This window comes from Rhinoderma darwinii, chromosome 5 (genome assembly GCF_050947455.1).
Source record: "Rhinoderma darwinii isolate aRhiDar2 chromosome 5, aRhiDar2.hap1, whole genome shotgun sequence".
NCBI classification, from domain to species: Eukaryota; Metazoa; Chordata; class Amphibia; order Anura; family Rhinodermatidae; genus Rhinoderma; species Rhinoderma darwinii.
This window is the reverse complement of record NC_134691.1, coordinates 256,336,545-256,358,094: the sequence shown is the minus strand read 5'-3', so window position 1 is coordinate 256,358,094 and position 21,550 is coordinate 256,336,545. Positions and strand designations below refer to the sequence as shown.

Below are 21,550 nucleotides of genomic sequence, written 5' to 3'. Positions count from 1 at the left end.
CACTTGCAAACCTCTGGAGGATCCTACACCTTGAGGTTCGCGGGACTCCAGAGGCACCAGCGGCTTCAAATACCTGTTTGCTTCTTTGCAATGGAATTTTAGCAGCTGCTCTCCTATTCCTATTAATTTGTCTGGCAGAAACCTTCCTCATTATGCCTTTATCTGAACGAACCTGTCTGTGCTCTGAATCAGCCACAAATCTTTTCACAGTACGATGATCACGCCTAAGTTTTCTTGAAATATCCAATGTTTTCATACCTTGTCCAAGGTATTGCACTATTTCACGCTTTTTGGCAGCAGAGAGATCCTTTTTCTTTCCCATATTGCTTGAAACCTGTGGCCTGCTTAATAATGTGGAACGTCCTTCAGTAGTTTTCCTTTGATTGGGTACACCTGGCAAACTAATTATCACAGGTGTCTGAGAATGATTACAATGATCCAAAGAGCCCTAAGACATAATACCATCCATGAATTTAATTGAAAAACTAATAATTAAATGTTTATGACACTTAAATCCAATGTGCATAATAATTTGGAACACTGTGTAGTGCCACACACAGCCCCCCTTGTAAATAGCACCACACACAGCCCATGTAGATAGCGCCACACACAGCCCTCCTTGTAGGTGGCGCCACACAACCCCCTCCCTCTTGTACGTAGTGCCACACAACCGCCTTCCCCTCTTGTACATAGTGCCAGACAACCCCCCTCCCCCTTGTACATAGTGCCACACAATCCCCCTCCCCTTGTACATAGTGCCACATAACCCTGTTAGGGATCTGCCAGGTACTTCATCTAGGTATACTCCTGGGATTAATCAATCCACACCTGAGGCCAGACCTGTTCGACTGACACCATCTCCCACCAACCAGGGTGGCAGGCTCAGGAGTGGGAGAGCCTATCGCGGCCTGGTCTGTCGGAGTTAGCTCCGCCCCCTATCCTTTATTACCTGCCCTGTTCTCTCCCTCAGTGCTTGTAATTCTTTTGGATTCCTGGCCCCACTGCTGCTTGCTCCAGCCTGCTTCTGCCGTGCTTCTGCCTTGCTGCAGTTCTGCTTGACCTGCTTTGCTTTGCCCCTGGCTTGCTTCTGTCTCCTTGCCCGCTTGGGTGTACTCACTTCGTCCTGGTCCTGACTGTCCGTTCGCCGCTCCGTTTCCTCGTGGCGTTCCGTGGCTACTGCCCCTTCCCTTGCATGTTCCCTGTTTGTTTTCCTGTGCACTTAGACAGCGTAGGGACCGCCGCCCAGTTGTACCTCGTCGCCTAGGGCGAGTCGTTGCAAGTAGGCAGGGACAGGGCGGTGGATAGATTAGGGCTCACTTTCCCTTCACCTCCTTCCGGCCATTACATAATTACAAGCCCTTACCTAGTCTACCATTTCTCCTACGCTGACGCTATCATGGACCCCCTTGAGACCCTGGCCCAGCAGATGCAGGGCCTCTCCCTACAGGTCCAGGCCCTGGCCCAAAGGGTCAATCAGGGTGACGCTGCTTTAGTAGTACCCCTCACCTCACCTCTAGAACCCGACCTCAAGTTACCTGACCGGTTCTCAGGGGACCGTAAGACGTTTCTCTCCTTCCGGGAGAGTTGCAGACTGTATTTCCGCCTAAAGCCCCACTCCTCAGGTTCCGAGAACCAGCGGGTGGGTATCATCATATCCCGACTCCAGGAAGGGCCCCAAGAGTGGGCCTTCTCCTTGGCTCCTGACGCCCCTGAACTTTCCTCTGTTGATCGTTTTTTCTCTGCCCTCGGACTCATTTACGACGAGACTGACAGGACTGCCTTAGCCGAGAGTCAGCTGGTGACCTTACGTCAGGGTAGGAGACCGGTTGAGGAATACTGTTCTGATTTTAGGAAGTGGTGCGTAGCTTCTCAGTGGAACGATCCGGCCCTAAGGTGCCAGTTTAGGTTAGGATTATCTGACGCCCTGAAGGATCTGCTGGTTAGCTACCCCTCATCTGACTCCCTTGACCAGGTTATGGCCCTAGCAGTACGACTTGACCGACGTCTCAGGGAACGTCAGCTAGAACGCTTCAGTGTGCTCCCCTCTGACTTTTCTGCGATCCCCCCCGAGGTCCCGTCTCCTCGCCCCTCCACGGAGGACTCGGAGGTACCTATGCAACTCGGGGCCTCCATGTCCCCTCGACAACGTAGGGAGTTTCGCAGAATGAATGGTCTCTGCTTCTACTGTGGGGACGACAAGCATCTACTGAACACCTGTCCCAGGCGCAAGAATAAGAAGCCGGAAAACTTCCGCGCCTAAGTGATCATCGGGGAGGTCACTTGGGCGCACAGGTATTTCCCGTTAATGTGAAACGCAATAAAATTTTGCTTCCCTTTCAGGTCTCGTTTGCTGGCCGGGCTGCCACTGGCAGTGCTTTCGTGGATTCAGGGTCATCTGCTAATATCATGTCTGCGGAATTTGCTATGTCTCTAAAGATGCCTTGTATTGATTTACCTTATCCTATCCCTGTAGTAGGAATCGACTCAACTCCCCTTGCTAATGGTTATTTTACTCAGCATACTCCTGTTTTTGAACTCCTTGTTGGCTCCATGCATTTGGAGCAGTGCTCTGTACTGGTGATGCAGGGATTATCGTCTGATCTGGTATTAGGTCTTCCCTGGTTGCAGTTGCATAATCCCACGTTTGATTGGAATACTGGGGATCTCACCAAATGGGGTAATGAATGTCTTATGTCATGTCTTTCTGTTAACTCTATTTCTCCCCGGGAGGAGGTAAACACGCTTCCTGAGTTTGTTCAGGACTTCGCCGATGTGTTTTCTAAGGAGGCCTCCGAGGTGTTGCCCCCCCATAGAGATTACGATTGCGCTATCGATTTGGTGCCTGGTGCCAAGCTTCCTAAGGGTAGGATATTTCATCTTTCATGTCCTGAACGTAAAGCTATGAGGGAATATATCCAAGAATGCCTGGCCAAGGGTTTCATTCGCCCCTCGACTTCTCCTGTAGGTGCTGGCTTCTTCTTCGTGGGGAAGAAGGATGGTGGTCTTAGGCCGTGCATTGATTATCGTAACCTGAATAAGGTCACCGTAAGGAACCAGTACCCACTTCCTTTGATTCCGGATCTTTTTAATCAGGTTCAGGGAGCCCAATGGTTTTCTAAGTTCGATCTACGGGGGGCATATAACCTTATCCGCATCAAAGAGGGGGATGAGTGGAAAACTGCGTTCAACACACCCGAGGGTCATTTCGAATACCTGGTCATGCCCTTTGGGTTGTGTAATGCCCCTGCTGTCTTCCAGAATTTTATTAATGAAATCCTGAGAGAGTACCTGGGTAATTTTCTTGTTGTGTACCTTGATGACATACTGGTGTTTTCCAAGGACTGGTCCTCCCACGTGGAGCATGTCAGGAAGGTGCTCCAGGTCCTTCGGGAGAATAATCTGTTTGCTAAGACTGAAAAATGTGTCTTTGGGGTACAGGAGATACCATTTTTAGGGCAAATCCTCACTCCTCATGAATTCCGCATGGACCCTGCCAAGGTTCAGGCTGTGGCGGAATGGGTCCAACCTGCCTCCCTTAAGGCGTTACAGTGTTTTTTAGGGTTCGCCAACTATTACAGGAGATTTATTGCCAACTTCTCGGTCGTCGCTAAGCCTCTTACGGACCTTACCCGCAAGGGTGCTGATGTCCTCCATTGGCCCCCTGAGGCCGTCCAGGCCTTTGAGACCCTCAAGAAGTGCTTTATCTCGGCCCCCGTGCTGATTCAGCCCAACCAAGAGGAGCCATTTATTGTGGAGGTTGACGCTTCCGAGGTGGGAGTGGGGGCCGTCTTGTCCCAGGGTACCAGCTCCCTCACCCATCTCCGCCCCTGTGCTTACTTCTCTAGGAAGTTTTCGCCCACGGAGAGTAACTATGATATTGGCAACCGCGAACTTCTAGCCATTAAATGGGCTTTTGAGGAGTGGCGGCACTTCCTGGAGGGGGCCAGACACCAGGTAACGGTCCTTACGGATCACAAGAATCTGGTTTTCCTAGAATCGGCCCGGAGGCTTAATCCTAGACAAGCTCGGTGGGCACTATTCTTTACCAGATTTAATTTCTTGGTTACCTATAGGGCTGGGTCCAAGAATATTAAGGCTGATGCTCTGTCACGTAGTTTCATGGCCAATCCTCCTTCTGAGAAGGATCCTGCTTGTATTTTACCCCCTGGTATAATCGTCTCTGCCACGGATTCTGATTTAGCTTCTGATATCGCGGCTGATCAGGGTGCTGCTCCCGGGAACGTCCCTGGGGACAAACTGTTTGTTCCCCTGCAATACCGGCTGAGGGTACTCAGGGAAAACCATGACTCCGCTCTATCTGGTCATCCTGGCATCTTGGGCACCAAACACCTCATTACCAGAAACTATTGGTGGCCTGGGTTGCCTAAAGACGTTAGGGCTTACGTCGCCGCTTGTGAGGTTTGCGCTAGGTCCAAAACCCCTAGGTCCCGACCTGCGGGCCTACTACGTTCCTTGCCCATTCCCCAGAGACCTTGGACCCATATCTCCATGGATTTTATCACCGATTTGCCTCCATCTCAGGGCAAGTCGGTGGTGTGGGTGGTAGTCGACCGCTTCAGCAAGATGTGCCACTTTGTGCCCCTTAAGAAGCTACCTAACGCCAAGACGTTAGCTTCTTTGTTTGTGAAACACATCCTGCATCTCCATGGGGCCCCAGTCAATATCGTTTCTGACAGAGGGGTACAATTTGTTTCCTTATTTTGGAGAGCTTTTTGTAAAAAGTTGGAGATTGATCTGTCCTTCTCCTCCGCCTTCCATCCCGAAACTAATGGCCAAACGGAAAGGACCAACCAATCCCTGGAACAATATTTAAGGTGTTTCATCTCTGACTGTCAATTCGATTGGGTCTCATTCCTTCCCCTTGCTGAATTTTCCTTGAATAACCGGGTCAGTAACTCGTCAGGGGTCTCCCCGTTTTTCTGTAATTTCGGGTTTAACCCAAGATTCTCCTCCATCTCCCCTGGTTGTTCCAATAATCCTGAGGTAGAGGATGTTCATCGGGAACTGTGCACCGTCTGGGCACAGGTTCAGAAGAACCTAGAGGCGTCCCAGAGCGCACAAAAGATTCAAGCGGATAGTAGACGTTCTGCTAACCCCCGGTTTGTCGTCTGAGATTTGGTCTGGTTGTCGTCCAGGAACTTGCGCCTTAAGGTCCCGTCCAGGAAGTTTGCTCCCCGATTTATTGGACCTTATAAGATCATTGAAGTCCTCAACCCTGTATCCTTCCGTCTGGAGCTCCCCCCATCATTTCGCATACATGACGTCTTCCATGCCTCCCTCCTTAAACGCTGCTCCCCGTCCTGGTCCCCCTCGAGGATACCTCCTGTTCCCGTTCTCACCCCTGAGGGGGTGGAATTCGAGGTGGCCAAGATTATGGACAGTAGGATGGTCCAGGGCTCCCTCCAGTACCTGGTCCATTGGAGAGGATACGGGCCGGAGGAGAGGACTTGGGTACCTGCCCGTGATGTTTACGCTGGGGTATTGATCAGGAGGTTCCACCTTCTCTTCCCCACTAAACCGGGTCCCCTTAGTAAGGGTCCGGTGGCCCCTCATAAAAGGGGGAGTACTGTTAGGGATCTGCCAGGTACTTCATCTAGGTATACTCCTGGGATTAATCAATCCACACCTGAGGCCAGACCTGTTCGACTGACACCATCTCCCACCAACCAGGGTGGCAGGCTCAGGAGTGGGAGAGCCTATCGCGGCCTGGTCTGTCGGAGTTAGCTCCGCCCCCTGTCCTTTATTACCTGCCCTGTTCTCTCCCTCAGTGCTTGTAATTCTTTTGGATTCCTGGCCCCACTGCTGCTTGCTCCAGCCTGCTTCTGCCGTGCTTCTGCCTTGCTGCAGTTCTGCTTGACCTGCTTTGCTTTGCCCCTGGCTTGCTTCTGTCTCCTTGCCCGCTTGGGTGTACTCACTTCGTCCTGGTCCTGACTGTCCGTTCGCCGCTCCGTTTCCTCGTGGCGTTCCGTGGCTACTGCCCCTTCCCTTGCATGTTCCCTGTTTGTTTTCCTGTGCACTTAGACAGCGTAGGGACCGCCGCCCAGTTGTACCTCGTCGCCTAGGGCGAGTCGTTGCAAGTAGGCAGGGACAGGGCGGTGGGTAGATTAGGGCTCACTTTCCCTTCACCTCCTTCCGGCCATTACAAACCCCCTCCCCCCATGTATAGTGCCACATAACCCTCCTCTCCCTTGTACATAGTGCCACACAACCCCCCTGAGGCCTTCCCCCTTGTACTTTGTGCTAATCTGCTGCCAGAGCGGTAGAGGTAGCCTACTGCTACCACTCTCGGCTCCGCCTGACATCACTCACCGTTAGGAGAAGGCAGGAGGTCTTGCAGCGGCGTTATGACTGGGGTCGATGCCGGCCCGGGAGTGGTCCAGTCACCTGACCGGTGAGGTCAGATAATAGGTCAGGTTATTGGACTGGTCCACTCTCGGGCCGGCATCGACCCCAGTCAGAACACCGCTGCAAGACCACCTGCCTTCTGACGCTGATCGCTGCTGCTTGCCCGGCATTCTGGGCGCTTGACAGCAGCGATCAGTGTTAGCTGCTCTGAATCCCCCCTCTCTTCTCTACCTCCAAGTTGTACCCGGGGCACCGCGGCGCCCAGCGGGACATTTTTAAGACAGCCCGGGACGGCGGGACAGTGGTGAGAAACCGGGACTGTCCCGCCGGATCCTGGACGGTTGGGAGCTATGCCCTACAATATGTCAGTGGATTACTAAGATTAATAACATAATGTTTATGGGAAATCTGACATCTTTGATAAAAGATGGTTACAACAAACATCACAAAACATGGCATAAATGGACTGAGTTTCAAAATACAGAAATATATATAGATCTTCTTCTATAGTCATGCTATGATCCCCTAGTTACGTCTGATGTGATTGATCGAATTACCCCCATCCTTTTTTTTTTCCCTTCTTCTTCTCTATCTGGTTTATGATATGTTTATCCGTCATTTGTTGTATTGTGTTATTTTGATTTTGTATGCTTGAGAATCTCAACAAAGCTTAACTTAAAGAAGAAAAGTACAGCAGAGCTGGGCCGCCTGAAGAAGCAGAGGTGTAGTCATCATCTGCCATATGCAGATACTTTGTCGGACGGAGCATTCTCGAGTTTTCACTATTATGTGTATGTGTGTGTGTATGTGTGTATACATATATATATATGAGGCTCAATGCAATATCACAATAATTCACCAAATGGCAAACTCCTCACTATTCCTGGCAAGCTCAGCACTGCTGCATCTTTTTTAGTTGTTCTTTTTTAAAAAAAAATGTAAGTGTTCTAGTACAGTATAGTAGAGATTCCGAACAGGTAATTCAAATGCTTTGGACTACAGCTCTGCTCCACTAGGCCACATCTATGACTCCGGTTTAAATGGATTTTCTATTGAAGTCTGAGTTAGTCTAAAATTCTCCTCTTGTCTCATCAGAGGCTCAGGCTGCTGTTCTGTACCTTCCCTATGCTTTGCACTACAGCTCTGCTCCATTATGGCACATATGTGATCAGTGACTACAATTTTGCTGCATTGTCTAATGGAATGAGAGGTAACATAGTGATGAGGCTACCAGGGTGGGAGGCATGAAAGTCCATTGATAACAATTGACGTCCTTGTCAGGGAGAAAGGGCAGTGAACTTCAACATGTGGCTCTACAGGTGTTGCAAAACCACAACTCCCAGAATGCCCTGAAGGCTATTTTCATTCCTTATCATAATATGCTTGTTGTACTGCAGAAAGGGATGTACTTACTACTTAGCGATGGGACCCTGACCGCGTCTGTGGTCTATATATTTGTTTGTTTGATATTTGCTTTGCTTTTTTCCTCTGTTTTCTATGGAATCGACAAGTTTGTGTCAGTTTATGGCACATTTGTTCTTGTATTGTGTCTTTGTATACTGTTAAAATTCTAAAAGAAATCTGAATTTCAAAAAAAGTCCAGTGTCCGAGACGACTGCACTACTCCAGTCCGGTCCCCTAGCCAAACTTCATTATCATGCACAGGCCTGCTTCCCCCTTACTGTCTGGCATATACGCACTTCTGACCTTCCAGGTACTTAATCACTACTGACTTTTCACAGACTGTTTATCAGCGGCAGCTCCGTTATGGCGGAGTGGCCCAGTGGGTCCACATACTTGCCAGTTTTTACACCCTCCTTGAGAGACATTCCTCAGTTTGTGATGGGTCACATAGTAATTCCTCCGCTACAAACCTCCTTTAACTTAAAGTAACGTTAATGTGCCAGTATAAGACAGAACATACTGATCTAGCAGGATCCCTATGCGCTGACTAAATGAATGGAGAGAAGTGTATGATGCTGATTGGTCAGCGTCATACACTCCTCTGTACAACGCCCACTTGGTCTAAAGTAAAAACACGCCCAGTTGGGCATTAAGAAACTAATTAGCATAAATCTAAAAATCGCTCATAAAGTGGTAAAAATAGATAGTTTTTCTATATAAAAACCACTGCTGTTACCTACATTACAGTGCCGATCTCCTTATGTAGAAGATAGGACACTTATAATGTGGTGACAGAGCCTCTTTAACATAGTCTCTAAAGTAGTTTACTGGGTACTTATTATTTGCCACATGTAACTGCCTTGTTTTCAACCCTTCTGACTGAAATGCACTATAAATGAGGCAAAAAAAAAAAAGTAATTGCATAAGAGATATTGAAATTGCTTACTTAAGTCCAAGGAAGGTTGGAATTCTTTGTATTGTCAACCTCACTGGCATTTTACATCTTATCTCGGCCTAGGCACACCTTTCATATTGTGGGAAGTGGCTCTGCTGTCTGGAGTGTGGGTGGGCATCAGAATATATGCCAGACAGATTGCTATCAGTAACTAGTAAGAGTATTGGAGAGGATATCACAAATACTCTAGACCAGCTGAGTGATATATAGAAAGATTCCTTAAAATTTTGGGGAAGTTTTGTAGTTGTAACATCTGTGACTTTTTGTTAGTCTTGTCGTATTGTCTTAAAAATAACAACTCAGGATGAAGGCATTTGGTCTGGATCTGAAACATCAAAGACTTTCTGTACTTTTGGCCGTCTTCCTGCTGTTCATCATCCAGTCTTGCAATGCAGAAGTAGACAGAAAGGGTAAGAAGCATCGTTTTTATTTTTGTACCAGCATTATATATTCATTATTTGTGTTTTTACAGAATTCTAGGTATATTAATAACTCATTCTGATAATACCTCTGAGGCTAGTTTCACTTCAATTACCTGCAGATAGAGTTTAGTGAATGTTGAGAAGTCTGAGTATGATATTATATAACAAAATATTATATGGCACAGCGTAAAAAGGAAAAAGTGTGTGTGTGTGTGTGTGTGCGCGCGTGCTGGGTGTGTGTGTGGGGGGGGGGGGGTGTTGAGGTTTAATATTACCCCCTTAACACTGGATTTTCACTGGTTTCTGCCCTGCATACCAGTCTGTGTATCTCCAAATCATAATGGTTATGGAACTTATTGCTGCCCAAACTGCTGTCATTACAACTTGGTTGGTTGTGTCAGTGGGAAGTAGGGATCAGTCCTTGTCCCTATGGCTGGCTGCAGTTACAGGACAAAAGGCAGGCACTGTTAAATAAGCATGAGGTGGGCACATATGGCTGGCACTGTTAAGATGCTATGTGGCTGGAATTGTTAAGTGGGCATGTGGCTGGCACTATTAAGTGGACAGGTGGCTGGTACTGTTATGGAGCAAGTGTTTTGTCACTGTTAAGAGGCATTTTGCTGCAATTGTAGGTGGCTGGCATGATTGTGGGTGCAATGTCGCTGGCACTACTATGGGACACAGTGACTGGAACTTTATGGGGGCTTTGTCATGAGGGCAATGACTGTTATTGGTCTGACTGATGAAGTGCATGTGTGTATGGTTGTGTGCTTCCATGTATGTCTATGAGCATTAATTTTTATAAAGATGTGTCAAAGATAGCATTGGTGAAGTTCTACGCACTGGGACCCTACACATAATCACAATGATGGGGCAACAGCTTTCTTCCAAGTGCTGTGCCCTTACAGCTAATCTCTCTGAACGGTTCAGCTCGCCACTGTCTTCAAATAAGATCTCATGCACATAAAGAGCCCAAAAGCTCAAAGATTTAAAAATCTCTAAGATCCAAAAATCTCCCATGTATTGCCGCACAGCTACGGCTCAGGACTTGAGCTTGTGTCCCAGAGCCCACACATGCCAGAGGTGCACATATATTTTAAGTAAAATAAGTACACAGTTGATATTAATATCTTTTGTTTCATGTTATCAATTTTGTTTCCATTTTAACCCCTTCATGACCAACGGTAATCAAGAACTTCATGACCAGAACAAATTAGGATTTTTTAACTAATTTGCATACATAGGGCCCTCATATATATATATAAAAAGGATTTGAAAAAAAATGTGCATAGATTTTTTTAAATTTATGTTTTGGGTCCAAAAGCTCTATCTTACTAAGGTATTCAAAATTCTTAAAAAAAAATCACACCATCTATAAAAGAAGATTTTATGGACTTTGTTGTTTGTGTGATTTGTTTCTGTTGTGTTAAGGGTATGTGCACACACACTAATTACGTCCGTAATTGACGGACGTATTTCGGCCGCAAGTCCCAGACCGAACACACTGCAGGGAGCCGGGCTCCTAGCATCATACTTATGTACGATGCTAGGAGTCTCTGCCTCGCTGCAGGACAACTGTCCCGTACTGTAATCATGTTTTCAGTACGTGACAGTGGTCCTGCAGCGAGGCAGGGACTCCTAGCATCGTACATAAGTATGATGCTAGGAGCCCGGCTCCCTGCACTGTGTTCGGTCCGGGACTTGCGGCCAAAATACGTCCGTCAATTACGGACGTAATTAGTGTGTGTGCACATACCCTTACTGATTCTGAAAATTCCATTCTTTAGTACTTTACTCACTCACTACTTGGCTATCTTGTAAAGGCCGCACCTAAAGATGTAGATTTTGCCTTCCAGCTGGCATTTTCGCCAAGATTCACACTTAGACACCAGGTTGCATTTGCAGTGATTCAAAACACAAATTCAATCTATAATATCACTGTTGACCAATGTAGACAGTGTATTCAATAAGGATATGTTCACACGCAGAGTCAAAAATGTCTCAAAATATGGAGCTGTTTTCAAGAGAATACAGCTCCTGATTGTCAGACTTTTTTGTGGCACTAGCGATTTTTACGGCGTTTTTCGCTGCGTTTTTTATGGCCGTTTTTGGAGCTTTTTTCAATAGAGTATATGGAAAATGGCTCCAAAAACGTCCCAAGAAAGTGGCCTGCACTTCTTTTTCGTGGCCGTTTTTTTAGGCGTAAAAAAAACCGCGAAAAACGCTCCGTCGGAACAAAACGCTGTTTTCCCATTGAAATCAATGGGCAGATGTTTGGAGGCTTTCTGCTTCTGATTTTTCGACCGAAAGTAGGCCGTCTGAACATACCCTAAGTGGTAAAATATAGTCCTGACATTAAGTGACACAAAACAAAAACAAAAGTGTCAAAGACTGAATGAAAAAATGTGTAAGGGTATGTTCACACGCTGAGCCAAAAATGTCTGAAAATACGGAGCGTTTTTAGCGCTGTTTTCACGCCGTTTTTTCAGCCGTTTTTGGAGCTGTTTTTAATAGAGTCTATGAGAAAACGGCTCCAAAAACGTCCCAAGAAGTGTCCTCGACTTCTTTTGACGAGGCTGTATTTTTAGGGTATGTGCACACGCTAACTGCATTTACGGCTGAAATGAGAAAACAGCTCCGTCATTTCAGACGTAATTGCTCGTCCTCGCATTTTGCGAGGCGTCATTGACGGCCGTAATTTAGAGCTGTTCTTCATTGAATTAAATGAAAAACGGCTCAAATTACGTCCAAAGAAGCGTCCTGCACTTCTTTGACGAGTCAGTCATTTTACGCGTCGTCGTTTGACGACACGTAAATTACAGGTTGTCGGCACAGTACGTCGGCAAACCCATTCAAATGAATGGGCAGATGTTTGCCGACGTATTGGAGACGTTTTTTCATCCGTAATTCGAGGCGTAAAACGCCTCCGTTACGTCTGAAAATAGGTCGTGTGAACCAAGCCTCACAGGAATATTCAAGGGTGAAATTGAAAGGCAATCTGGAGTGAAATGATGGGTGCCTTCCCTTACAAATTTTTTGCAGAATGACAAGACCTTTTTTTTTGTGAATTAGCTTTTATTTTGTACCAGGGACAGATTTTATCATAAATGGGTATGGCTAGCGCAGTAGGGTCAAATCCTTCCATGTACTTACTATTACACAATCCATGAAACAAACAGGGATTTGTTTTTGTCTGGTGGACAAAAAGTCCTTCTTATCTTTATGCTGAACTGCAATCAGTTTTCCACTGCCAGGGATGCCCTTCTCCCTATATTCATTTTTCAATCACTAATATCTGTAAAAACCCCTCCAAGCCTTTTCTTTGTTTTGCCACAAGTCCTGGTGTTTTAGGCTGGAATCACACATGCAGTTCTTGATGCCATTTATTTTTTAAGTCTTCCTTTTTAACCAACTCCAGGAGTGGACACAAAAAAAAGGAAAAAATATTTCCTTCCTTTATATTCTTCCTCCTTTAGGGTATATTCCCATAGGTCGGATACGCTGGGTAAAAGTATGCAGCGTATCTGAACTATAACCCGCGGGGAACTCTGTCCAAAAAGCACACACCAAATTGTAGTGCAGATTGTTGACCAGATTCACTGCTGTGGAAAATAGAAGTAAAATAAAATAGCCCAAACTAACCTCACTGGCATTTCCATAGTGATGTATCCCTCTGTTCTCTGTGCAGCTCGGCCTCCTGTGATGACGTTGCAGACCATGTGGCCACTGCAGCCTGTAATTGTATTGGCTGCAGCAGTCACATGGGATGAAATGTCATCCCAGGAGGGCAGGTTTCACAGAGAACAGCGGGGAAGAAAATGAGACATTGCTTTGACAATGCCAGGGGGTAAGTATAGACTTTTCTTGAATTAAATTTAAACAAAAAAAAGTTTTGCTTTTCAGATTTGCGATTTTGACTGCAGCATCGCAGCGTTACCGTCGCAAAAATCGCTGTGTGTATTATCTCCCCATTGAAATCAATGGGGAAAACCCACAACAAAAGTGCAACGATTCTGCAGCATAAATTGACATGTTGCGGATTAAAAAAAACACACCGCGGGTCAATTCATGAATGGTTTCTCAGCAGATTTTTTCTGCAGCATGTGGATGAGATTTCTTCAACTCTCATCCACTTTGCTGCTACTGTAAATGCTGCAGATTTTCTGAACAGAATTCCGTTGCGAAAGTTCAGCAAGATTTATTCTACTTGGAAATCCAGCCCTATGATCCACTTTTCGCTTTGGATGTGTGAATGTTAAACTTGGTTCACTTGACTGTCAGTGTGTATTCTACAGTTACGTCCAGGGGGGGGGGGGAGTGGTTCCCATGTATTGCCACACAGCTACGGCTCAGGACTTGAGCCTGTGTCGCTGCTTCAGGACTTGAGCCCATATCATCAACAGCAGGAGCCGGTTGTAATATATGGCCGGGCTCCTGCTGTAACGGCCGGGATCAGAAGAAGCTCCGATTGTCGCCATTAAACCCCTTAGATGCCATAGTTAATAGCTACTGCGGCATCTAAATTAGTGACAGAGGTAGAGGGCTTTGATCATGGTCAGGGCTTTAGGGGTGTGCGAGCTGTGCGAGCACACAGGGTGCTGCACCCTCCCAGCATGTAGGGGGCGCCACTGGTCTCTGCCTCTACTCTGTGCTCTGTTCTTAGTTACAGAGTAAATAAGAGCCGAGGAGCAAGAGAAGAGCAGGAAGCTCTGCCCACAGCCTGTCCTGCATGAACCCTCTGATCCTGTCAGCAAGGAGAGATGGTAAGTTTCTATGTGTGTCTGTGTGTATATGTGTGTGTATATACAGTATGTGTCTCTGTGTGTATATAGTATGTGTCTATGTGTTTGTATGTGTATATGTTACAATGTGTGTGTGTATCTGCATGTTTTATGTCTCTTTGTTAAAGTGTGTGTTCAATATTAAAGTAGAACAGATAAATCAAAGATATCTGTGCTGCCTCCTATATACCCTGCTGCCCCCAGTTTAACGATCCACATACATTCCTTTTGGGCTAGAACCTTCCTCAGGTTACCCCCTCTGATGCCACAATGTAAACGTTCAATTCCGCAAATCATTAGAGAGTTTGGATTGCAGTTATGGTGTTGTTTAAAATGGGGTTCACATTGTAGTAGTGGGACACAGACACACACCTCTTTTTACTTACCGTGTTTCTTGTCCAATTAGGTGCACATCCCGTCTGTGTGATTCTGGTTTGTGGCCGGCCCCCTTCCCCGCCCCCGATAGCGCACTGCGCATGCCTGGGATCCCTGTACGCGTCGGGGATCCTCGGTGTGCGCTCCGGCGCTGGGGGCTGGAAGTGGGGCATGCCTCACTTCCAGTCTCGGCAGATGACGTGCGCCGCAATCTTCTTGGAATTAACAAACACTCAATCCATCTGTGGCTCGTCCTATTTATATTTGTCATTTCTTCAGACACTTTACACCCCTTGAGGAAGCACATCGCGAAACGCGCGTTGGGGTTCATTTCACAACAGCCTGACTCTCCTAGCTACCTTCTTTCATGGGTAAGTTATCTTAGGAGTGGGTGGATGAGTGGTTTACTTAGGTCTTAGACCGAACACTTACCTTTCTGCATATGACCTATATTTTATACATTCTCTAGGTCCCTGTGTTGTTACTAGGTTTTCTATTGTCACCCGATTTCATAACATTAACTTTCATAGGCATTAGCTGTAACTTTACCGCATCATGGTATCGTGTGTAGTCTACCTTTCTCACCACTCCCATAGTCCATCCATTGACTCCATTAATCCCACATTACCTTGTATTATGTAGAGAGTCTTCTAGCTGTGTTACATTGAAATTATATAGAGTCCTCATGTCCAGCTCTGTACCTTTTTAATATCCCTTATGTATGTCTTTATATGTTCAATAAAGCTATTCTTTTTTACCTTGGCTATTATGCTCCATTTTTCTCCAGTGTATATAAGTATATATAGGAGTTGCCCTTTTCCAGTACCTGGGTAGTATGCTATACACCAAGCATCTAGCCCCACACGTGCTGTATGAGTTGTTTTGTGTATTCATATTATCTGTACTGGGTATATTTGGGTCTGTTTGTGAATGTGTCTTTGTGCTTGTATATATGTGCTATTTATGTATTTGCATATGTTCCTGTCTGTGTATTTATCTGCCGGTGTGTGTATGTATATGTGTCTGTACATCTATATATTTATTTACCTGTATGTATATATTCCAGATGTGTGTATGTATATTTGCCTATACAGTGAAGGAAATAAGTATTTGATCCCTTGCTGATTTTGTAAGTTTGCCCACTGTCAAAGACATGGACAGTCTAGAATTTTTAGGCTAGGTTAATTTTACCAGTGAGAGATAGATTATATTAAAAAAAAAAGAAGAAAATCACATAGTCAAGATTATATATATTTATTTGCATTGTGCACAGAGAAATAAGTATTTGATCCCTTTGGCAAACAAGACTTAATACTTGGTGGCAAAACCCTTGTTGGCAAGCACAGCAGTCAGACGTTTTTAGTAGTTGATGATGAGGTTTGCACACATGTTAGATGGAACTTTGGCCCACTCCTCTTTGCAGATCATCTGTAAATCATTAAGATTTCGAGGCTGGCGCTTGGCAACTCAGATCTTCAGCTCCCTCCATAAGTTTTCGATGGGATTAAGGTCTGGAGACTGGCTAGGCCACTCCATGACCTTAATATGCTTCTTTTTGAGCCACTCCTTTGTTGCCTTGGCTGTATGTTTCGGGTCATTGTCGTGTGGGTCATTGTCGTGCCGCGAGCCATTTTTAATGTCCTGGTGGAGGGAAGGAGGTTGTCACTCAGGATTTGACGGTACATGGCTCCATCCATTCTGCCATTCATGCGGTGAAGTAGTCCTGTGCCCTTAGCAGAGAAACACCACAAAAACATAATGTTTCCACCTCCATGCTTGACAGTGGGGGCGGTGTTCTTTGGGTTATAGGCAGCATTTCTCTTACTCCAAATACGGCGAGTTGAGTTAATGTCAAAGAGCTCAATTTTAGTCTCATCTGAGCACAGCACCTTCTCCCAATCACTCTCAGAATCATCCAGAAGTTCATTTGCAAACTTCAGACGGGCCTGTACATGTGCCTTCTTGAGCAGGGGGACCTTGCGGGCACTGCAGGATTTTAATCCATTACGGCGTAATGTGTTACCAATGGTTTTCTTGGTGACTGTGGTCCCAGCTGCCTTGAGATCATTAACAAGTTCCCCCCGTGTAGTTTTCGGCTGAGCTCTCACCTTCCTCAGGATCAAGGATACCACACAAGGTGAGATTTTGCATGGAGCCCCAGATCGATGTTCATTGACAGTCATTTTGTATGTTTTCCATTTTCTTACTATTGCACCAACAGTTGTCTCCTTCTCACCCAGCGTCTTACTTATGGTTTTGTAGCCCATTCCAGCCTTGTGCAGGTCTATGATCTTGTCCCTGACATCCTTAGAAAGCTCTTTGGTCTTGCCCATGTTGTAGAGGTTAGAGTCAGACTGATTAATTGAGTCTGTGGACAGGAGTCTTTTATACAGGTGACCATTTAAGACAGCTATCTTTAATGCAGGCACCAAGTTGATTTGGAGCGTGTAACTGGTCTGGAGGAGGCTGAACTCTTAATGGTTGGTGGGGGATCAAATACTTATTTCTCTGTGCACAATGCAAATAAATATATATAATCTTGACTATGTGATTTTCTTCTTTTTTTTAAAAATATAATCTATCTCTCACTGGTAAAATTAACCTAGCCTAAAAATTCTAGACTGTTCATGTCTTTGACAGTGGGCAAACTTACAAAATCAGCAAGGGATCAAATACTTATTTCCTTCACTGTATGTCTAAATATCTGTCTTTATGTATGTACAGTATATATGTTCCAGTATGTACATGTCTATATATGTGGTTAATTTGTGGTTTGTGTAGGGGGCGGCAATAGAGAGTCCCTGATCATGGGGTGCTATGGCAACAGGAGGCTTAACAATGGCCTCCTGGTCTTCAATGTATGGAACCCTATTAGGCCCTGCCTGCTGGTTGTCATTGCAAAACTGACAGTTATATTACATTGCACTACATAAGTTGTGCAATGTATTATAGCTGCAATCAGAAGATCAGGCCTTCAAGTCCCCTAGTAAAGTTACAAAAAAGGAGAAAAAAGAAAAAAAATAGTTTTAGAGAAATTAATAAATCAAAGTAACAAGTACTGAAAACCAAAAAACCAAAATTGACATTTTTTTTCCTGATTATCCCCTTCCCCCTTTAGCCACTTTTGACCTTCCTGACAGAGCCTCATTTTTCAAATCTGACATGTTTCACTTTATGTGGTAATAACGTCGGAATTCTTTTACCTATCCAAGCGATTCTGAGACTGTTTTCTCGTGACACATTGGACTTTATGTTACTGGCAAAACTTGCTCGATATGTTCAGTATTTAATTGTGAAAAACACCAAAATTTAGCGAAAAATTGCAATAATTTGCATTTTTCTCAACTCAAATGTATCTGCTTGTAAGACAGGCAGTTATAACACACAAAACTGTTGCTAACTAACATCTCCCATATGTCTACTTTAGATTGGCATTGTTTTTTGAACATCCTTTTATTTTTCTAGGACGTTACAAGGCTTTGAATTTTAGCAGCAATTTCTCACATTTTCAAGAAAATTTCAAAAGGCTATTTTTACAGGGGCCAGTTCAGTTGTGAAGTGGCTTTGAGGGCCTTATATATTAGAAACACCCAAAAAAATCACCCTATTTTAAAAACGTAACCCCTCAAAGTATTCAAAACCACATTTAGATTTTTTTTTTAACCCTTTAGACATTTCACAGGAATTAAGGCAAAGTAGAGGTGAAATTTACACGTTTCATATTTTTTGGCAGAAATTAATTTTTAATCCAACTTTCTTTATAACACAAAGTTTTACCAGAGAAATGCAACTAAATATTTATTGCCCAGGTTCTGCAGTTTTAGGAAATATCCCACTTGTGGCCGTAGCATGCTACTGGACTGAAGTATGGGCCTCAGAACCAAAGGAGCACCTAGTGGATTTTGGGGCCATATTTTTATTACAATATATTTTAGGCACCATGTCAGGTTTGAAGGGCTCTTGCGGTGCCAAAACAGTGGAAATTCCCCAAAAGTGACCCCATTTGAGAAACGACACACCTCAAGGAAATGATCTAGGGGTATAGTGAGCATTTTGACCGCACAGATTTTTTTTACAGAAATTATTGGAAGTAGGCCGTGAAAATTAAAATCGACATTTTTTCAACGAAAATGTAGGTTTAGCGATTTTTTTTCTCATTTCTACAAGGACTGAAGGTGAAAAAGCACCGCAAAATTTGTAAAGCAATTTCTCCCGAGTAAAACAATACCCCACATGTGGTAATAAACGGCTGTTTGGACACACGGCAGGGCTTAGAAGGGAAAGAGCGCTATTTGGCTTTTGGAGCTCAAATTTAGCAGGAATGGTTTGCGGAGGCCATGTCACATTTACAAAGCCCCTGAGGGGACAAAACAGTGGAACCCCCCCCACAAGTGACCCCATTTTGGAAACTACACCCATTGTGGAAATTATCTAGGGTTATAGTGAGCGTTTTAACCCCACAGGTTTTTTGCAGAAATTATTGGAAGTAGGCCCTGAAAATCAAAATCTACATTTTTTCAAAGAAAATGTAGGTTTAGCTAATTTTTTCTAATTTCCACAAGGATTGAATGAGAAAAAGCACCACAAAATTTGCAAAGCAATTTCTCCCGAGTAAAACAATACCCCACATGTGGTAATAAACGGATGTTTGAACACACGGCAAGGCTTAGAAGGGAAAGAGCGCTATTTGGCTTTTGGAGATCACATTTAACAGGAATGGTTTGCGGATGCCATGTTGCATTTGCAAAGCCCCTGAGGGGACAAAACAATGAAAACGCCCAAAAAGTGACCCATTTAGGAAACTACACCCCTTGAGGAATTCATCTAGGGGTGTAGTAAGCATTTTGACCCCATAGATGTTTCATAGAATTTATTAAAATTGGGCAGTGAAAATAAAAACAATCTTTTTTTCTTCAATAAGACGTAGCTTTAGCGCAATTTTTTTCATTTTCTCAACAAATAAAGGAAAAAAAGAACCCAACATTTGTAAAGCAATTTCTCCCGAGTACAGCAATACCTCATATGTGGTCATAAACTGCTGTTTGGGCACACGGCAGGGCTCAGAACGGAAGGAGCGCCATTTGGAGTGCAGATTTTGCTGGGTTGGTTTCTGGGCGCCTGTGGGAACAAAACAGTGGCAACCCCCCAGAAGTGACCCCATTTTGGAAACTACACCCCTCAATGCATTTAACTAGTGTAGAAAGCATGTTAACCCTGCAGGTGTTTTGTAGAAATTAGTGTGCACTCGATGTGAAAATGGAATTTTTTCCATAGATATGCCAATATGTGGTGGCCAGATTGTGCCACCATAACAAGACAGCTCTCTAATTATTATGCAGTGTTTCCCGGTTTTAGAAACACCCTACATGTGGACCTAATCTTTTGCCTGGACATTCGACCAGGCTCAGGAGTGAAAGTGTAACATGTAAAATTGAGGCCTAATTTGGCGATTTACAAAGTATTGGTTCACAATTGCAGAAGCTCTGATGTGAAATAATAAAATAAACCCCTGAGAAGTGACCCCATTTGGAAACTACACCCCTCAAGGCATTTATTAAGGGGTGTAGTGAGCAATTTCACCCCACAGGTCTTTTCCATAAATGAATGCGCTGTGGATGGTGCAAATTAAAAATGTATATTTTTCCCTAGATATGCCATTTCAGTGGCAAATACGTCATGCCCAGCTTATGCCACTGGAGACACCCCAAAAATTGTTAAAAGGGTTCTCCCGGGTATGACGATGCCATATATGTGGAAGGAAACTGTTGTTTGGGCACACTATAGGGTTCAGAGCGGAGGGAGCGCCATTTGGCTTTTGTAAAGCGGATTTTGGTTGGCAGTAGATTTGTTTGAGTAATGCTGGTGTTTCCATTTATAATGTGGGGGTACATGTAAGCTGGGCAGAGTACATCAGGGGCATAGTCAGGTGGTATAATAATGGGGAAAAAAACCCAATAAAATGATCCATAGATGAGCAGGATAAGCAATTCTTTCTGCACAGGCCGGTGTCGCACTGATATATGGCATCCTTTCTTATGCCCCTTTTGGTCCACACTCCGCACCTTTGCAGTTTGGGAAATTTTTCTGGGAAAGTGTTGTCCTGGTATAAAACGAGCACCGTCGCTTCCAGCGGATATGTTTGGGCCCTCCCCTTCCTGGTTCCCTAATTTTAGGTCCTTGATAAATCGCCTCTTGACACAACTGCATATTTTTTATTTCCTGACTTATTGGAGCCATAACTAATTTTATTTTTTCATAGACGTAGTGGTATGAGGGCTGTTTTTTTGCGGGACGAGCTGTAGTTATTATTGGTACCATTTTGGGGTACATGCGACTTTTTGATCACCTTTTATCCTATCTTTTGGGAGGCCAGGTAAACAAAAAAAACCGCAATTCTGCCATTTTTTTAGTTTTTTTTATACATCGTTCACCATTATAAATTACACGTTAACTTTATTCTGCGGGTGAGTACAATTCCGGCGATACCTAATTTATAGAATTTTTTTGTGTTTTACAATGTTTTGCACAATAAAATTACTTTTGTAAAAAGAATGTATTTTTTCTGTCGCCAAGTTGTGCGAACCATAACTTTTTAACTTTTTTGTCGACAGAGCTGTATGAGGGCTTGTTTTTTGTGAGACGAGCTATAGTTTTTATAGGTAACATTTTTGGATATGTGCGACTTTTTCATCACTTTTTATTCCAATATTTGTAGGGCAAAGTGACCAAAAAACAGAAACTCTGGTATAGTTTTTTACGTTTTCCTACGTTGTTCACCACGTGCAATAAATAATATAATACCAAATACGTATGGTTTATAATTTTTTTCAATAATAAAGGACTTGATAAGAGAAAAAGGGCGATTGTATTTTATTTTATTACTTTCAACTTTTATTGTTTCCAAACTTTTATTTTTTTCACTTTTTTTTTTACACTTTTTTATACTTTTTTTACACTTTTTTTCAAGTCCCACTAGGGGACTTGAAGGTCCAACTGTCTGATGTTTTTTTCTAATACATTGCACTACCTACATAGTGCAATGTATTAGATCTGTCAGTTATTCACTGACAGCAAGCTGATTAGGCTTCGCCTCCCGGCTGGGCCTAATCAGCTTCCGTAATGGCAGAGCAGGAGGCCATTGTGTCTCCTGTTGCCATAGCAGCAGTCGCCAGTCCCGATTGCCTGTCATGGCTGGTAATCTGCTAGCAACTGCTAAGATGCAGCGATCGCTTTTGATCGCTTTTGAT

General features: G+C 44.4%; 1 protein-coding gene and 1 long non-coding RNA gene across 4 annotated transcripts in view; one reads left to right on the top strand and one right to left on the bottom strand.

Moving 5' to 3' along the window:
• The window catches only part of LOC142651862 (uncharacterized), an 81,621-nt gene extending 68,774 nt beyond the window's left edge, over nucleotides 1-12,847 (bottom strand). Inside the window, exon 1 of the long non-coding RNA XR_012847724.1 lies at nucleotides 12,790-12,847. This is a non-coding gene — a long non-coding RNA (uncharacterized LOC142651862). The remainder of the gene's footprint in view (nucleotides 1-12,789) is intronic.
• Nucleotides 8,836-21,550, top strand: part of LOC142651860 (epidermal growth factor receptor-like) — a 284,853-nt gene continuing 272,138 nt past the window's right edge. Inside the window, exon 1 of one of the 3 annotated variants that reach the window (XR_012847722.1) lies at nucleotides 8,836-9,135. Coding sequence is in view for 2 of the 3 variants with exons in the window: in XM_075827065.1 (XP_075683180.1) it covers nucleotides 9,030-9,135 (106 nt within the window). In the remaining variant the exon portion in view is untranslated. The remainder of the gene's footprint in view (nucleotides 9,136-21,550) is intronic. The other 2 variants (XM_075827065.1, XM_075827066.1) reach the window with 2 other exon arrangements.